This window comes from Meriones unguiculatus, chromosome 9, assembly GCF_030254825.1.
Source record: "Meriones unguiculatus strain TT.TT164.6M chromosome 9, Bangor_MerUng_6.1, whole genome shotgun sequence".
NCBI classification, from domain to species: Eukaryota; Metazoa; Chordata; class Mammalia; order Rodentia; family Muridae; genus Meriones; species Meriones unguiculatus.
Window position 1 is genome coordinate 75,965,584 of NC_083357.1, and position 17,981 is coordinate 75,983,564.

The 17,981-nt window shown below is 38.7% G+C and overlaps 1 protein-coding gene across 2 annotated transcripts in view; it reads left to right on the forward strand.

Annotated features, from left to right (window-relative positions):
• Positions 1–10,193, forward strand: part of Sugt1 (SGT1 homolog, MIS12 kinetochore complex assembly cochaperone) — a 45,324-nt gene extending 35,131 nt beyond the window's left edge. For both annotated transcript variants that reach the window (XM_021642810.2, XM_060391490.1), the window contains 3 exons: positions 967–1,057; positions 6,193–6,374; positions 10,068–10,193. In XM_021642810.2, the coding sequence (XP_021498485.1) occupies positions 967–1,057; positions 6,193–6,374; positions 10,068–10,169 (375 nt within the window). In that variant the 3' untranslated portion in view covers positions 10,170–10,193. The remainder of the gene's footprint in view (positions 1–966; positions 1,058–6,192; positions 6,375–10,067) is intronic.
• The last annotated feature ends 7,788 nt before the right edge of the window (positions 10,194–17,981 follow it).

Sequence of the window (17,981 nt, forward strand, 5' to 3'; positions counted from 1 at the left end):
AAAAAAAAAAGTACAAAATTTGGGGCTGGAGAGATGGCTGAGAGGTTAAGAGCACTGGTTGTTGTTCTAAAGATCCTGAGTTCAATTCCCAGCAACCACATGGTAGCTCAAAACCATCTATAATGAGATATGGTGCCCTCTTGTTGCCTGCAGGCATAAATCCAGACAGAATACTGTATAATAATAAATAAATCTTAAAAAAAAAAAGTCTAGACTTCCAAATATTCCAACAAATAAGAGTCTCAGCTTGAAATGATCTGTTTAATTATACAGTTGTCAACATTAGTAGTACTGTTTTTATACAAGGAGTAAGCTCCCTTAAAGCAAGTGAAATGTGACTGTAAGCCTCAGAGCAGTGTCTCGGATGGCATTGCCAACTTTACTCTGTATGAATCTATTGCAAGGGTTGGGAGGATTCCCTAGCCTCTTCATTGGGTGTCTGTAACCCCCTTCCACTTACCAACCTTAGGGCAGAGATCGTATCTATTGCTATTGTCAAATGTGCCTTGAATGGCAGACTCCTTCCTGCTTAAGAACACCTTTGTAGAAGAAAAATAAAACATTTAGATATAAAGACCCTTAAAAAACTATTTGGAGAGAGCAAGCATACACACACATGCATACAGAGGTTAGAGGACAACCTTGGAAATCAATTCTTTCTTCCTCCGCATGGGTTCCATGAATTGTCAGTCTTAGCCACATGACTTTTCCCCCTGAATTTCATCGGCCTGAATTTCAAGACGGTTGATTGTAGTTTATGATATGGGTGTTGTCTTTGAGGGGTAAATTTTTAAAAGTAGAAACAAAGTCAATGTTCATAATTCTTCAGATTTAACTTTATATGATTTAGACAAACTGTTAGAGACACTATTAATCCTTATAAAACTTTGACTTAAGAAAATTGCATTTTTTACTGTTTTATGTATCTTATATTGAGTAATGGATTTTATTTGGTGTTTCCTTCAGATTGAAATTAAAATGAAAAAGCCAGAGGCTGTGAGATGGGAAAAGCTAGAGGGACAAGGAGATGTGCCCACACCAAAACAGTTCACAGCAGGTTTGTATTTGGGCCTTGCTGGGGTTTAAGTTCAGTGTGCAGCTGAAATTAAATAATAATGAGCATTGTCCCTACTTCATTATTTCTGAAGAAAAGATGCTTTGAGCATAAGAAAGTCATTCTCCTTTCCAAAGCTTGAACAGAGACAAATGGTGGTAAAGCCCCACCAGCGTTGGAATTGCCCTGTTGCCGTTACTTTACACTGAGAGTTGTTTGTGCTGCCTATTGTACTCCTGATCCATGCTGAGGTGGTTTGCATCGCTCATGTACCCCTTCCTATTCCTTCTTTATTCCTCTCTGTTTTCCCAGCTGATTTCTCATCTCTGAGTTCCTAGAATTTCAAGATTTCACAGAGTAGGGCATTTGAGCTATTTCTGTTATTAATACAAGCCAGTGAAGGGGGGCCTAGAAGAAGAGACAAATAGAGTTGATTCTGCAGCCCTTTATGTGTTGAAGTTCATTCTGGGCATATATAATCAGCAGTTAAGCATCTTTTTACTAGTGGAATAATTAATCTGCAGGACCCTCTTAGAATTGCAACCTAAGAGTGTATTGTGATTGCCTGATTGCTGAATAGGGAAAATGTTCTTTTTGTTATTTAATACTCAGAGTTGATGGCTGGAACAATGTTGCATTTCAGCCATTTTCAGATTTTTAACCCTTTTGTTACAGTAGAAAACACATTTGCTTGTGACAACTTCTAGAAAGTGGATTATTAACAGTTCCTATGTGTGTATGTCTCAGAATTTCATCTTTGTATAGAAGTTGAAACACCCAGTGATAGCATCTTAACTAATCAGCAGCAAAGTTGGCAAAACCAGGAGAAAACAACAAAGATGATTCTAGTTGATCCTTCAAAGGGTGAATGCTTTAAGGCCGTCTCTTGGGACTGATTCCTAGTGGTTTGGGGCTGAGGTTTATATAGTGAACAGCTGTATAATACAGTGTTCTTATTAAAAGGCAGCCCAGTATTAGCTCTTTCCTTTTATAGGCTCAGATCACCTAGTGGGTTTGTGGAGGACTGGAATGCAGGGTTACAGAGTGTGGGTGTGGTTCTGGTAACTGCTGCTGCTTCCTATGGCATACCTTCTCCAACAGTAGAGGTGATCTCTGCTGGCACAGTTGTCTGAAAAGTGAGTGAACAGAGGCGTAGGTTGCTCTCACTAGCTCACCTACCTTCTCCAGTTATTCAAGTTGTTCACGCATGTGTAGGTGGATGCGTGCGTACGTAAAAGTTTTTCTAAACTGAATCTTTTAGAAATTCAAGATGCACTCCCTGTCCTGTTGTGTTTTGTGAAGAATTAATATGCTTGTCCGATCCTGTGTACTGCAAGCTGGAAACTGTAGATAAGGGCAAGTCACTTAACCTATCGGGGCCAGCTTTCTTATCTGTGGAGTAGAGATTAAAACTTCATTCCCATTCTTCCTGGGAGTCAGCATTAGAATTAATTAAATCCATGTTCTCAGCTCCTAAACCGTGTCATGTATTTTTTGTTTTCCTTGGCTACCAGTAAAATGTACAAATAGCATTTCCAGTAGTGGGAAGTGACATTTAAGCTCTTCAAAGCAATATGTATATCCTGAGTGAAACTATACCAGGTCTTCCTGGAATTTATTTTGATGGAGGATGGGTAAAGAAAAAGCGGTATATGTTTGTTTAGTAGTTTCTCAATCATTTTTAGAAAAGGGAAATAGAAAGAAGGAACATTTAGATTAGTGTAGGTGTGTTCCAGTGTGACAGGGAAACTTAGAATCAGCTTTTTGTTTTCTCTCTTTTTTTAAAGCTCTGTAAGCAACACTGTCTGCTACTGTAGCTACTTGGCTATTGACCATATGAAGGAGGATTAGTCTGCATTGAGATGTGAAATGCATACCCAATTCTTAAGATGTATATATATAAAAAAAAGGAGCATAATGTGTTTTAGTATTTTCCGGTTGACTTTATGTTGAAATACTATTCTTTCTTGCTCTATTAGGTTTAAAGAGCACATTAAGGGCCTGGTGATGATTAAGTAAGCAGTTGCTTATTGATAATGGCAGGAGTTTGAGTGTAAGGACCCCTCCCCCATGAATGAATGAATGAATGAAGCTTTAAAATTTTATTTTATGTGAGTTTGAGGCCAGCTTGGTCTACAAAACAAGTCCAGAACAGCCAAGGCCCTGTCTTGGAAAAACAAAACAAAATAAAAAAAACCTACCAACTTAATTTTTTTGTTTTGTTTTGTTATTCTGAGACAGGGTTTTTCCATGTAGCCCTGAGTATCCTGGAACTATGAAGACCAGGTTGGCCTTTGGACTCAGAGATCTGCCTGACTCTGGCTCCCAAGTGCTGGGATTAAAGGCAGGTATCACCACCACCCAGCTATAAATGTAATTTTTAAAAACAATTATTTTTTTCATTTTTTGTGTTTTGGCTGCATGTTTGTATGTGTGCCATGTTTGTGCTTGCTGCATGTGGAGGTCAGGAGAGTGGTTTATCCCCTGGAGCTGGACTTAGGACAGTTGTGAGCTGCCATGGTGGGTGCAAGGAACTGAACCTGGTCCTTTGCAATAGCAGCAGTTGCTGTTAACTGCTGAGCCATCGCTCCAATCCCCAATACATGTAATTTTTAAAGTGAAGTAAAACTGTCTCAGCTCCGTTTAATAACACAGTACTAAAATTGTTAAGTCCTGTGTGTATGTGGATTACATTTCTGTCTTTTACTGTAGTTTCTAAGAACAGAGCAGTCTTAGACGTCCTAGTCATTTTGTTTGTTTGTCTGTCTGTTTTCCAATTATTTATGTGCCAAAATCTTTATTTCCTTAGTCTTAGAGGATCCCTTGAGTTGCTGGGCCAGTAGCTTCTGTATGAAAGTAGCCTCTATCCAAGTAGATACACAAATTCTGTTGTTTTCTATATATGTAGATAAGTTTATAGGTTATTTTTAGATGCTGTATGAAGATGTGTGCAAGTAAGTGAATTACTTTTAAGTAGTTACTTGCATTACTTGTTTGTATTTAGTTTTAATTTTATGGGCAGTGGTGTTTTGCCTGCGTTTTTGTTTGTGTAAGGGTATTGGATTCCCTGAAACTGGAGTTACAGGCAGTTGTGAGCTGCCTGTGGATGCTGGGAATCGAATTTGGGTCCTATGGAAGAGCAGCCAACTTAACATCTGAGCCATTTCTCCAGCCTCCTAGAGTTACTTAATATTTTCTATTGATGTAAGATCTGTGTGCATGTTTAGGAGAGGGAGCATTAACTCCATATGTGGTAACACTTATTTTTAGAGCTTTTCTGCTTTGGAAGATACTTAAGTATCTCATAGAAAAGCTACATGTTGAATGTTACAATCGTGAGAGGTTTACTGGAGAAACGGTTTAGTGGTTTAGCCCACTCGCTATTCTCATACAAAACCCAAGTTTGGTACCCAACACTCTAAGGGCATCTGATACCTTCTAGCTCAGGGCACTTGCATACACAAGGTGCACATATGTAATACACAGGTACAAATAAACCTTAAAAAAAAAAGCTGTAAAAATATCTTTTATTTACTTGATTTAATTGTTAGCTTGCTTACTAGCCTAGGCCTCGTCCTGGAAGCTTCTAACCTCTGTACAATTTAATCTAGTCCTGGAATGTTTCAGCCCCTGAGACTCACTGCTGAATAAGCTCACCCTTTCCAGTTCTCTCTGAACTCTGGCTGTTAGTTTCAACTCAGCGGTTCTGGCTTAAACTCCTTTCTGAGCTGACTGATTCAAACTGGCTTCTCTCAGTTTCTCACTGATAGCTCTGTTTGGCTTTAAACTAATTCTAGAAATTTGTTCTAATCTTCTGGTTCATTCTTATTCTCTGGCTCATTCTGTCTTTGCCTGTGTCTAGCTTGTTCTCTCTTCAACCTGTCTTTGTATAACTGTCCTGTTAAAACTGTCTCTGAATTCCACAATCTGAACTGCCACAAACCCACCTCCAACTGCACTCACTGCCTTTCAACTCACAGACTCAATCGAACTCCCTGAACAGAGCTCAGAGATCTGCTTGCCTGTGTCTCCTGAGTGCTGGATTAAAGGTGTGCACCACCACTCCTAGACCTAAGCTTTTCTTTACCTGAAACTTGACCTATACCAGGCTGGCCTTAAACTCAGGGATCTGCTTGCCTCTGTCTCCTGAGATTAAAGGCATGTCTGTATTCCCAACAAAGCAGCCATGTTGCTGAATTAAAATTCTCTACAAAAAGCTTTAGGCATTTTAAGATGAGGTAAGCTTTTTGGTAGTATTTGGAATGGACATAAGTATTTTGCATATGGGAGGCATTCATTCTGCCATTGACCAACATCCCTAGCCTCTTATATGGAGCATCCTAAAAGGGTGTGTGTGCGCACTGGTATTTTAAAAACCTTTTAAACCTTTAAAAAAAGGTTTGCTTATCTGATGTATGTGTTTTGCTCACAGGTATGCCAGTGCACCTTGTGTGCCTGGTTTTTCCAGAGGTCAGAAGTGGGCTTTGAAACTATAGTTATGAGTGGTTATGAGCCACCCTTTGCTGCCATTTTCAAGCCTTTGCTTCTTTTTTAAAGGTTACTTGTTGGGGGTCACAGGACAACACTGTAGAGTCCATTGTCCCCTGTCTTTTATGGGTTCTGGCGATTGAACTTGGGTTATTAGGCTTGTGGGGCTCCTCACCCATCTCCAACCAGCTTTTAACTTTAATTTTCTCCCCTCTCTTTTTCTTGAGACAGTTCTCATTAAGTGCAGTCTGACCTTAATCATGTAGCCCAGCCTGCTGACTACATTACAATTTTCTTGTTCCAGCTTCTTGAGTAACTTTTCATATAAGGAGTTCTGTCTTCTTAACCCAGCTTCTCCTGTGATTAGCATACAGAGTGTTTTTAGTCTAGCTTTGTGTATTGTATCAAAAGCATCCACTTTGTTATTTTGCTTAGAGGAAGTCCTAGATTTTGTAGGGTACTAACTGATTGTTTTTGAAATGCAGATCTAGTTATTGATGTGTATGGCAAAGAGGCACTTAGTGCACACTTGGAATTCAGTGACCGAAACTACTTGCTAAGATGTGCTGTACACCGTGGTCACAGCATTTGCATATTTCTGGGCATAATCAAACCTGCTGACTAATCGCTTCTGTCTTTTCACTTTGTAGATGTAAAGAACCTGTATCCATCATCATCTCATTATACCAGGAACTGGGATAAATTGGTTGGTGAAATCAAAGAAGAAGAAAAAAATGAGAAGCTGGAGGGCGATGCAGCTTTAAACAAGTTATTTCAGCAGATCTACTCAGATGGTTCTGATGAAGTGAAGCGTGCCATGAACAAATCATTTGTAAGAATATGTTTATAAGAGTGAACTTTAGACATTTTAAGTAAGAACAAGTAGTGAGCTTGTGGCCAAACTGCATGACCCAGATACCTGGGAGAGTTTTTTGATAGACTTTGGCTGAACATTTATTTTTTCTTGTTCTAGACTTAAAAGTAGTAGTTGGAGAAGTCCGAAACTTACAGAAGGGATGAGAAACAAGTGGCTTATTCTAACTCGCTTGTGCATTAGGAGTTAGAAAGCAAAGAAATACTAAGATTGGGGCATTGGTGGAAATTTACTGTTTAGTTGAATTTGTCACAGTAGCTCAATGAGCTCCCTCTGTTTTATCTTCTAGAATCATACATATGTTTTCTTCTTTAAAATGAAGAACATTCTGGCATGGAAATTTCTAGAATAGTATTGGCCTAGTAGAAAGTGTCCATTTATTATTCAGTGGCTTAATTTCTCAATTGATTAAGAGAATCTGGGCTTTTGCTAGAGTAGCCTAACTATCATCTGATTCAGGCCTCCAGTTCTGAGGTCTTGACCATTGACTGTTCTTACACTGCATAAATTGTTTATTTAGACATAAGGTTGTGTGTTTGTTTGGCGCACATGCATGTCTGTGTTTATGTATGTGCCTGTGGAGGTCAGAAAAGAGAATTGGAGCTACTCAAACTAGAATTTCAGGCAGTTATTAGCTGCTGTTTAGGTACTGGGAACTGAACCCTTCTGTTGCCCAGGCTGGCCTTGAGTTTGCTGTATAGCTATAGATGTCCTTGATCTCTTGATCCCCTGCCTCCATTTCCCAGGGACCAATGGGCCATCTTACCTAATAATTATTTTTCTTAAAGATATAACCATGAATTTTACCAGGAGCATTATTGTCTACTCATGTCTTTCCAGGCAAGAAACTTACCCTTACTATTGACTTTTAAAAAGTGTGCCAGAGAAAATGACCATATGTCAGGTCGAAAGATGCATTACAGAATCCACATCTATTTTCATACAGAAAATTGATAGTTAAGAGAGTGAAATATATCCATAAAGTAAGCCATCTGTGTGGCAACATTGACCTTAAATGCAGAGCTTGCTTCTGTCTCTGTGGGAAGACAAAAGACTGTCCTTTCTTCAGTCTAATTGTGTCAGACCAACATACAAAATAATGAGGAGGTGCTAAATTCTATAAAGAGAGAAAGGAAAATTGTCATCAGTAAATATGACCAGATTATCAACTAGAGTCACTTCTGTGAGTTTTAGAATTGAGAGTCCTCTTAGGAGTAGCTTATTTTACAGACTTGTCACGTTTAATTCAGTCATTTTATTTGAAGCCTGCTATGTGCCTGGCCATATGATTAGGACTGCAGTGTAAGTACATTCGGCTCTTTGCATGGATTCCACATCTGTGGGTTCAACTAACTTGTGATTTGAAAGTGTTAGGGGGAAGAGTTTTATTCATATTGAGTACCTATTATACAGACTTTTTTCTTGTCATTCCACAAATAACACTATATGTCAGCAACATGATAGTTCTACAACATTGGATATTATGGGTGCTCTAGTGATGATTTGTAGCATAGTGAAAAGCCGTGCCTAGGTTATATGAAAATTCTGAACCATTTTATATAAGAGGTTTGTAGCATCTGCAGACAGTGTTGTATGTGGAAGAAGATATGCCTGGATCCTCCGTCGATAGCAAGGGATATTTATGTTAGTGAAATATAGTTCATGCCTTTGAAGAACTGTGTTTTTTTTTTTTTGTTGTTGTTGTTGTTGTTCTAGTCAATAATGAGAAGTAGACATATAGAGTCAAACTCTTAAGTGGATATGATAGTAATCCAGCACTTGGGATGCTGAGACAGGAGGGTTTTGAGTTCAAAGTCAAGTCTGAGCTACATAGCAAGACTCAAAAGAAAGAGAGAGAGAGAGAGAGAGAGAGAGAGGAATCCTTAAATTGCAAAGGTGCCATGTATATTAATGGTAGTTATATAGCAGATATATTGGGAGTACAGCCTGGTAGTTAAGAATCTTAAGAAAGTTGGCTGGGAAAATGGCTCAACAGATAAGGTTCCTGGGTCCACTTGTGCTGGAGGGAAAGAGCTGACTTCTACCAGTTGTCCTCTGCCCTCTACATTTGTGCTGTGGCATGCCCAGGCCCATACACAGGTGTACTTGCACATGCACTAACTAAATGTAATTTAAAAATAAGAGTCAAAGCCCACCAAGAGGTGCAGACATTCATGCGGGGAAGATAAGGTCTAAAAACCAGGACCCATGCAATGGAACTCAAAGGAGTTTTGCAAAAGGCATTGGTTATCTTGAGGTTCCAGTTCAGAAGGGTGAATAACTTCCTGCATGTGTCAGAATACAGGTAATTAAAAGATTGTAGGTTTTAGGAATTCACATTATACTCTGCTTTGATCCACATCAGTGAATTCTTATCACAAATACATAGAAGTTTTGTCTTTTTTCGAAGTGTGAACCTTAGCCTTTAACAGCAGAACTAGCTCTCCAGTCCAAGTCTTTGACACAGCTAGGTATTGCTTACAGTTGGCCATGTTCTGAGAACTCTGTTGTTGGGTGCTTTCCTTGTTAGGTAACACCATTGGGTGTGTTCATACATCTGGATAGTATAGGTCAGTCACTTGATGTAGCCTCTTTTGTGTGTGTTGCTGGGGTTTGCCCATGGCTAGGCTTGTGCTGTCGTGTTCATCTGTACCCACAGCCTGAGGTGACTTTTCAATGTCATCAAGAGTTTTCGTGAATATAAGATGTTTGAGGCTACAGCAACTGTAACAGAATATTATTTGACAGTAGACTTTTTTGTAAGTGTAGAAGTATATTTTAATATTACAAAAAATATAGTTTAGTAAATAAACTAATAATATTTGTTTTCACCTATTATGTACTGTATATAATTGCACAAGCTGTTCTTATATATGGCTTAGCAGTTCAATGATTTTGACTACATGAGCATCACCATAGACACTAGAGTTGTGTATTATATTATGGATATTATAAATGGCTACAATATCACTATGCAGCCAGAATTCTTCATCTGTTTGTTGTAATCCTATGACATCACAATTGTAAGTACAATTCATTGTTGACCAAAACAGTTTAAAGGAAGGTATGGCTTCGTGCACATGCACGAAGGATTATTGGTGGGTTGTATATTCACTGCAATGTCAGTAGATAACCAGGTCACAAGGTGTTGGCTTTGCGTATCTCTTTTGTATGTGTCTTAACTAAAAAGATTAAAATTCAGAGTACACTAGAGTGTATTTGGCAAAGAGGGAGCATTAAGTGTAGATCCTTAAAGTTCTGTTTAACTGGCATAAAAAGTTTATTTTGCCTGGCTTTTACTGTTTCCAGCAAAATAAAATTATGTAATTTGGGGGGAAAGGAATTTAGTTTTCTATTAAAGGGAAATGTTCCATATGATGCTTCTACCAATAGAAGACTATGTGGTCTTGAATATGGCAGTGTATGTGTACAGGCTGTGCCTACCTAATTACTCTAGGATTGTCTTTAGCCAGGTGTCTTCAAACTTGTTGACCTCTCTGGAAAGCCCAAGATAATAAAAGTATTTTGTTTATACTGAGTTATTTTTAGTAGCCTATATTTGGGAGAGCATGTTTGGTTCATTTAAAGGAAAGATTGTATTTTGATATGTAATACAGAAATGAACCTTTCTTTTTTTTCTTTTAATTGCAGATGGAGTCTGGTGGTACAGTCTTGAGTACCAACTGGTCTGATGTAGGTAAAAGAAAAGTTGAAATCAACCCTCCTGATGACATGGAATGGAAACAGTACTAAATAAATCTATTTGCTATCACTGGATTGCGTGTGTTCGCGAGTGCCCATTGTGTGCTTTATCACACTCTTGAGTTTCAAACAGTATCTTTCTGAAAGATTAAACCTCCTTGCCTCTTTGTGCTTTAGAAATGATTTTCCTGCAAATATTCTAAAGAGTGAGGATCACATATTATCATTTCTATCCTTAAGGATTTCATATGTCCTGAAACTGAATGAAATGTCATTTGCTCCTAGATAGATCAGCTCTGTCTAGTTATGAAGTGAAGAAATCTCTAATGACATCTTGGATAATTGCCTTATTTTTGTTGCGGTGTTCTGTTAATAATTTATTAGACCTGGCAACTTTTGTGGGCATAAAATTTTCCTCTTCAGTGTTGTATTTACTTTTAAGAGCTGCTTTTGAATGAGTGTTGTAAATTTTTCTATGAAGGGTCTTTTATTTACTTTTTCTCTTAGGTTTTTAACTAAGAACTTTGAGAAATTTACTGCAGAGAATTCCTTCGTTTAGTTTTTATGAGGAGTATTTGTAATTGCAGTGAGATTTTGCTTCTACCTTCCAAATTGTGGAATAAAGCATAGATCCTTGAGTTTAACACCACACAGATTTAACTTTCTGGCGGTAATCTAAGCAGAGCCTAAGAAGGCTCTAGGGAAGCGAACTCCACTGATTCCACCTTTGTACTGGTTTCAATACTTTGGTTTTTAGCTATTTCAAGAGTAAATCAATATGCATGTATTTACTATTTTGTGCCTGAAAGATAATGAAAGTACCTGTAGATACTTCTAGGGTAACAAAAATGGAAAGATGTCATTAAGTTCAGAGTTTTTAACAGCTGAGAGAAGGAATGGTTGAATGCTGGACTAAAGAATAATTTATTTTTTATAACAAACCAAAAACTGCATTCTGTGACTAGAATTATTTCTGTAATACTACACATATCACGGGTGACTTGCAGAGTCAGCATCATTTTTGTGGCCAGGCACTCCCTTGTGACCTCAGAGCTGATCCTGAAGTGAAGGATAAACACATGGCAAGCATTTCAGCTGTAGAAAGCGTAGGAATTTAGTTCCTTCCTCTTCACCCTTCAGTATGACATATTTAGAGAGTTCATACAGGTTCAGTGAGCTGGTCCCAGACCCTTTGTTAACAGCTTCTGGAAGGACACTGGAGCTTGTCTCTGAATTCCTGGTTCTTTTGCCTTGCCTTCCAGTGCCTGCCAAGTGCTGGTATTGGCATTTCAGATTCACACCATCTGTTTTGTTTATTAGTGTTGTCCATGCTGGGGTTCTAACTGTCCTTTTGCCCACATAAAGCTGCAGTGAAACATCTTTGTTTTTGAGCCTTAAAGGGAAAGGTAAAATTGACTTCTTGCTGAGTGGAGTTCAAGAATTCTCTGCTTCAGGAAACAAGATAGTGGGTTATGTTCTAGATGTTAAATTTTCTCAGTGTTATTGATCCTAAGGGGAAAGGACGTTTGCTACAGAGGCAATGAAGCCAGGACAACTCCAGCACTGTACAAGAATCTGAAGTCCAAATCTCTCTCACTTCATAATCTTCCTCCCCCACTCTCCCTCTCTCCTCTCTCTCTCCCTTGGTTTTTCAAGGCAGGATTTCTCTGTGTTTCCCTGGCTGTCCTGGAACTCAAGAAGATCCACCTGCCTCTGCCTCATGAGCACTGAGATTAAAGGGGCGCGCCACTACCACCCAGCTTCACTTTATAATTTTCAACAGAGTAAAACCCCCCCAAAAAAAGATATTTTTATTTTGTGTGTATGTGTGTCATGTGAATGTATGTATATTTGTGCATGTGTGCACACTCAGTGCCACAGAGGCCGTAAGAGGGCACAGTATACACTGGAAATGGAGTTATAGACACTTGTGAGCCTCCGTGTTGGAGCTGGTAACCAAACCTGGGTTCTCTGCAAGAACAAGTGCTCTTAAGGCCTGAGCCATTTCTCCAGCCCCAATTTTAAGCCTGTTAATTTTAATTCCTTTATTAAATAATATCCAGCATCTTAGAATTAATTAAAAATTTGTAAATGTCAGTTTTACCATTTAAGAGGTTTTTTTAATAGCTAGTAATATTTTTGCATTTATTTTTAAAGCTATATTATATACAGATGCTTATCCATTAACTACATTTGCTTCATGTTGTTGAGATTCAGGATTTTGCTGGAGTAAATGGACTTCCTAATGTATGACTAAAAGCATTATAAAATGTACCTAAGTACATTAGATTTATCCATCAAAGGAATTTTGAGAAATGGGCCAGACTTATCCAAAAATGCCCATCCCAGAGTACTGCTTCTCCTTTCCTGTTTCAGATAATGGAAGCCTCTAAGTTCCCACAGAGTTCTAAATACGCATCTCTCACTGATACCCCTTTAAAAAAAAAAAAAAAAAACTGTTGTCTTTTTAGATTTCCCTGTTTATTTCTCAAGTATTGCTTCTTTTAGTGTCTTAAATCAGTCTCAAGTATACTGTCACCAGGATTGACCTTGAACTCCAATCCTACTTGCTTCTACCTTCCAAGTGCTGGTATTACCACATCTGTTGTACACCTTTTCTCTTTCCATTTTTCTCTCTCTGAGCTTAGGGAATAAAGTACTACTACAGTGTTCTGAATTTTCTGATAAGCTTTCAGTCATTTAGAGAATACTTTTTGCTCCAAATCCTCCTAAAATACATCAGTCTAAAATGATAAACTAGAAAATATATTTATAGTGAAGCAGGGTAGGACTGAATAAGCTGTGGGGGCCAGGCAACACACAAATGATTTAGCCTGTGAAAAGATGTTCAGCTTTATACATAATTAAAGACGGGCAAGATAATTGGCAGAAGACATAATTTGTACACATAATTTGTACACCTAAGACAGTGGCTTAGGTAAACAGAATTGGTGCTGGAGGTAGAGCTTCGTGGTAGAATATATGATGCTGATGTGAGGCTTGCTCGCTCTTCCTCTCCTCTCCCAGGTCAGATCTTGGTGTGTTGTACAGGCTAGCCTGCTATTAACATAGTCCAACCTATCCTTGAACGTGAGGCAACCGTCCTGCCTCAGGATTTAGGAGTTCAAAGCCTGCCTGGCAGGTCCTAAAGCTGGAGGTTGCCTGATGTGTTTGCCACATGCTAAGGAAGCTACGAAGCTGTAATAGTGAGCAAATCTGGAAAATGAGCCCCATAGATTTCATGATACACAAGCCTGTGTGCAAGTGCACACACGCACACAAGCATGCCTGCCCAAGTGTCGGTACACAAGAAGTGTTGGGAATGAGAGTAAATGTTAACGTGGCAAAGGTGGAATAAAAATTGGAATCTGTACATCTATCGGGAATTAAAGTGTGATTTTACTCTGCCTTGAATACCCTAATTGTATAGAAGTTAATTCATGGTGTATTTTCAGGGAAATCTGAATCTTATTTCTGCCCTTCCTTACATACCAAATGACAAGTAATATCACATTATTGTAGGCTTTGCTTACAAAAGCAGTTGTTTTGCAGTGTAAGTACCATTGTAACAGAATAAATACAGAGATGAATTGGATTACACAGAATGACTGGTTGTGAGCAGGGCTGTAAGGATAAGTGTGGTATAGGATTTTATATTTAAAGGTCTTGTTAAAACCATATCAGCAGAGCACATTTTTATGGCCCATCTGCTAAGACTAAAGGTAGTTTGGAAATCTTTCATTCCCTTAACTATTTTGCATTCCCTGCCTGTCAAGATGAAGAGACAAAAGAAAAACGGATGGAGAATTTTAGAGCTAGAGTGGATCGTAAATACTGTTTAGTCCAAACCTTTGTTTACAGATGCCTTCACAGCCCTCCACACACACCCAGTCATGGCCTTGTCTTCCTAACTGTTCTTGAATGTAACTCACCTTATCATCTATCATCAACTGATGTCACAGTTCTCAAAATACCAGACAGTTGGAATTATGACATTGGGAAGGTGCTGCACGTAATATTTTCTATAGGGTTCATCAGGAAAGCGTAGAGGTTTTGTTTCATTTTGAAATGTACACTTTGGTTTCTCTCCTGAAGATTTGGGTCATTGGATTTGGAAGCAGGTGCCCATGAGAGTGGCATTTAGAGCACTTAGTAAAGGAGAAGGTTAAAAAAAAAAAAGGCCACATTCATCACCTCTAGGGCCTTCTGGCCATTTTAGAAGAGAGTAAAAAAGTACAGCTTTGAAGAATTTGGCTCAGGCTAATTAATGGAAATGACGGGGGGGGGCAAGGAAGACCGCTTAAGGAATTAAGAGCACTTACCGCTCTTGGAGAGTACCTGTGTTCAATTCCCAGCATCCACATGATAGCTAACAACCAGCTATAACTCCAGTTTCAGGGGACCCAGGTCCTCTTCTGTCCTGCCTGGCACCAGGCATTCATGTAGTGCACATACCCACGGGTAGGGAAATGTATTAAATAAGTAAGGGCTGACGATAAAAGTTACTGGTAGAATACTTGCCCTAGTGTTTGAGGCCTTGGATTCAATTCCCAGTGATACTGAGGGGCTTTTGTTGTTCCTGTAAGACAGAGGAGAGTTGCTCAGTGGTTACTTTGATCTTTGGGGACTTTAGGATGAAATCACTGAGTCGGTGTCTGGCACTACATGTGAAAGGAAACTTGCCTCTGCATTTGGGCAGGACAGAAGTTTATCAGTGTCTTGTATTTAGATTGAGCAGAGAACAGCAGATGGCCGTGCCATGATACTGATTTGTAACAAGGCACTATTTCTTCCCAACTCTCATTATTGCATAGGTACAGACAGAGTGACTATTTTAATGTGTGAATGATGGTTGAGTGGGCTAGTAGCATGGTAGTGTGCACCTTACAGAGATCTCTTTTCCACATATATATATACTATATTTTTTTAATAGTCCCTTAGTAATAGAATGTGTTTGGTTTGTTTTGGATTTTGGGATAGGGTCTCTGCAATAGGCTGGCATCAGACTTTTAGCAGTCTTCCTGCCTGGCCTCCCACTTGCTGTGATTACGAACATTGGGTCATCCCTGGTTTTTAGAGTATGATATTAACGGAAAACAAACTAGTTACATTTAGTAACATTATGTCCTGCTAAGAGAAATTTCATGCTTGACTAATTGTTCCAGGTCTTTGACTCTGTCAGTGTAAGTTAGACTCATAAAAAGATAGGTAAGAGTGTGGCTAAGTAAAGATATAGGCTTTGGAGAATAAAATTCTTAGCTATTAAATAATTTACAACTTGGAAAGCAGAATAATAGAAAGCCACAAAAGCCATGTTTCAAAAAGCAAAGTACTTGCAAGTAAAGTTGCATACAGGTCAGTTAAAAGGTATTCCAGACTTCCTTGTTGCTTTTGGAAGTTCCATAGCTATCCACAGAGGAGGGTAGGAAAAAAGGCTTAGTTTTTTGGGGTTCCCAAACCAATTGTTACAAATCATAGGTAAGGAAACATTTACAGAGGAGCAGGCACAAAAGGGGAGCAGAAATAGGAAACATTGTTTTTAGTGAATTGGCAGCAATTGGGGCATAACCACTCAAGTTCTTATTTTAAAGATTTTACATGACTGAATACTTGTATGTATGTATACATAAGTGCCATGTGCATGCTTGGTGCCTATGGAGACCCGAAGAAAGTGTTAAATCCCCCCTGAAACTGGAGTGACAGGGTTGTCACTAGCTGCCAAGTGAGTCCTGGAACCCAAACAGTGTCCTTTGCAAGGATAGCAAGTTCTTCATTCCTGCCTGAGCCATGTCTAAATTTGTTGTTGCCTGAGGCCCTGTAGCTCTGGCTGTCCTGGAACTCTGTGTAGACCAGGTTGGCCCTGAACTCAACACTACCTCTACCTCCACTGATGGGATTAAAAGTGTGCACCCCCATTCCCAGTTTTCAATTTGGCATTTTCAATATTGATTTATTTTAGCATAGTATAGTTATATTATTTCTAGTCCCATTAATAATCTTTGCTTTTTGTTGATAACATATAGGACTGTACAAGGGACTGATTCCTATATTTTTATGTAAAGACAACTAAGTATAAAAGGTTCAATGATATAAATGTCTTGGGAAATACTGTTAACTATTTGCTAAGCTTAGATTATACATGCAAAAATCTATATTTGTATATATATATACATATGTATATTTCCTCACATTAAATATCTAAAAACTAAATTAAGTCCTTTTGAATATGCATAGTTTAAATAAAACCTATGGTGATTCCTCCAGTTAGTTAAAACTAACTTGTTTTGTAAATTTGATTCTAATACTAAATCTTTATTTCAAAATGAAATACACTTGCATATTCATGTAGAATATGAGCATGCATATACATGTGTATACACACACAAAACACAAACAGGGAATTCACCTTTCCTTCACAACCAAAGCACTCTGCATGTAAGTGTTTTTTTACTAAGGTTAGTCATTGCTCAGATTTGCATCTTTGTGATACGCTTTCAAAACCAGCAGTGCTTGTAGGTTTTTTGTCATTTCCTTCCTACTCCCGGATAAATCAGCTCCCTTTAAAAGTGTGGTCATTTCTATGAAGTACACACTGTTGAACTAATCAATATAGCCAGCTTATACAGAAACCACTCAAAGCATTTGTGTTTTGTAAAATGGAGACTGTATTTCACTGTAATAAAATCTGATGTAAAATAAATGGTTGAGTGGATTGAATAATTTTAGTGTATCTTTTCAATGTTAGAATTGTTTGAGATGGTAGAAGAAATGTAGGGATGAGGTCCACGCGTTTTTAAACAGGCTGCGGTGAATGTTGGCGTACTTTCAGTGATGTAAGTTAATATGACCACAATTCTGATTGAAACCTAGCAGGGCCTTTCCTTCGTTTCTTTGTGTCCATTGACATCTACCACATCTAAGGCTGAGTGAGCCCACCGTTCTATTCTGGGTCACATTAGGACCTTGAAAACCAGCCTACACCACCACTGAGAAGTAAGTGTCTAAAATGTTAATATCAATACAAGTGTCTTATCTGTACGCACTGATATGTTTCAGTCAAAATTCAACATGGGAAATATCAGCTGTGTTTGCAGCTTGGGATTGGCATGCTTAGAGGCAATAGGGAATTAGTAAAAATTCATGGGAAACTTTTGCTTTTTGTGTCCTCTCTTAACGTGTTTCTTCTCATTTGACTCTTCTCTTTCAAAGCAGAACTTAGATTTTTTTTTTCCTTTCCCCTAAAGACCACTTTGGGTCTCCCTATCATCCAACCAACAGTTGTTTTGTTTTTGTTTTTTCCAACTATTGATGTCCTTTGTATTCAGTGACTTTATAACAATGATCCCTCATCTGTAAAAATAAATATAAGCAACCTACCTCTATTTCCATCTAGGAAAGCCTCTTGCAGGAGACAGCTTTGTCTTGTGACCTGTGCTCCTTGCTAAGTTGCTCCTTGGCTTCTGGATTGCCCCCATTCAAAGGAAAGCTACCCAGGCTATTCACGGAACATGCAAATCTAACCAGCCATCTCCCTATCTGGAATCTGATTGGTTCCCAATTCTGTATCAAGCTGACATAGGTGTAGCTTCTGGCTGTTATTCCATCTTGAGATTTCCTGCCTAAGTGCTCCATTTTCAGCTTGTCCCACAAGGTGTCACACCTCCTACTTTCCCCCAACGTATTGCCTCTGCTTGGAATACCCGCTCTCTCACTCACTTCATAGGCTAGTTCTTGCTAACGTGAAACCCTCCACATAGGAATTCTCCAAGAATCCCATTGCCTCCATCTTCAGGGTTTTGAATCCTGACTGTCTGTATCTCTTTGATCTTGTTTCTAGAACCGAGTGCGAGGCACTGTGGGTGT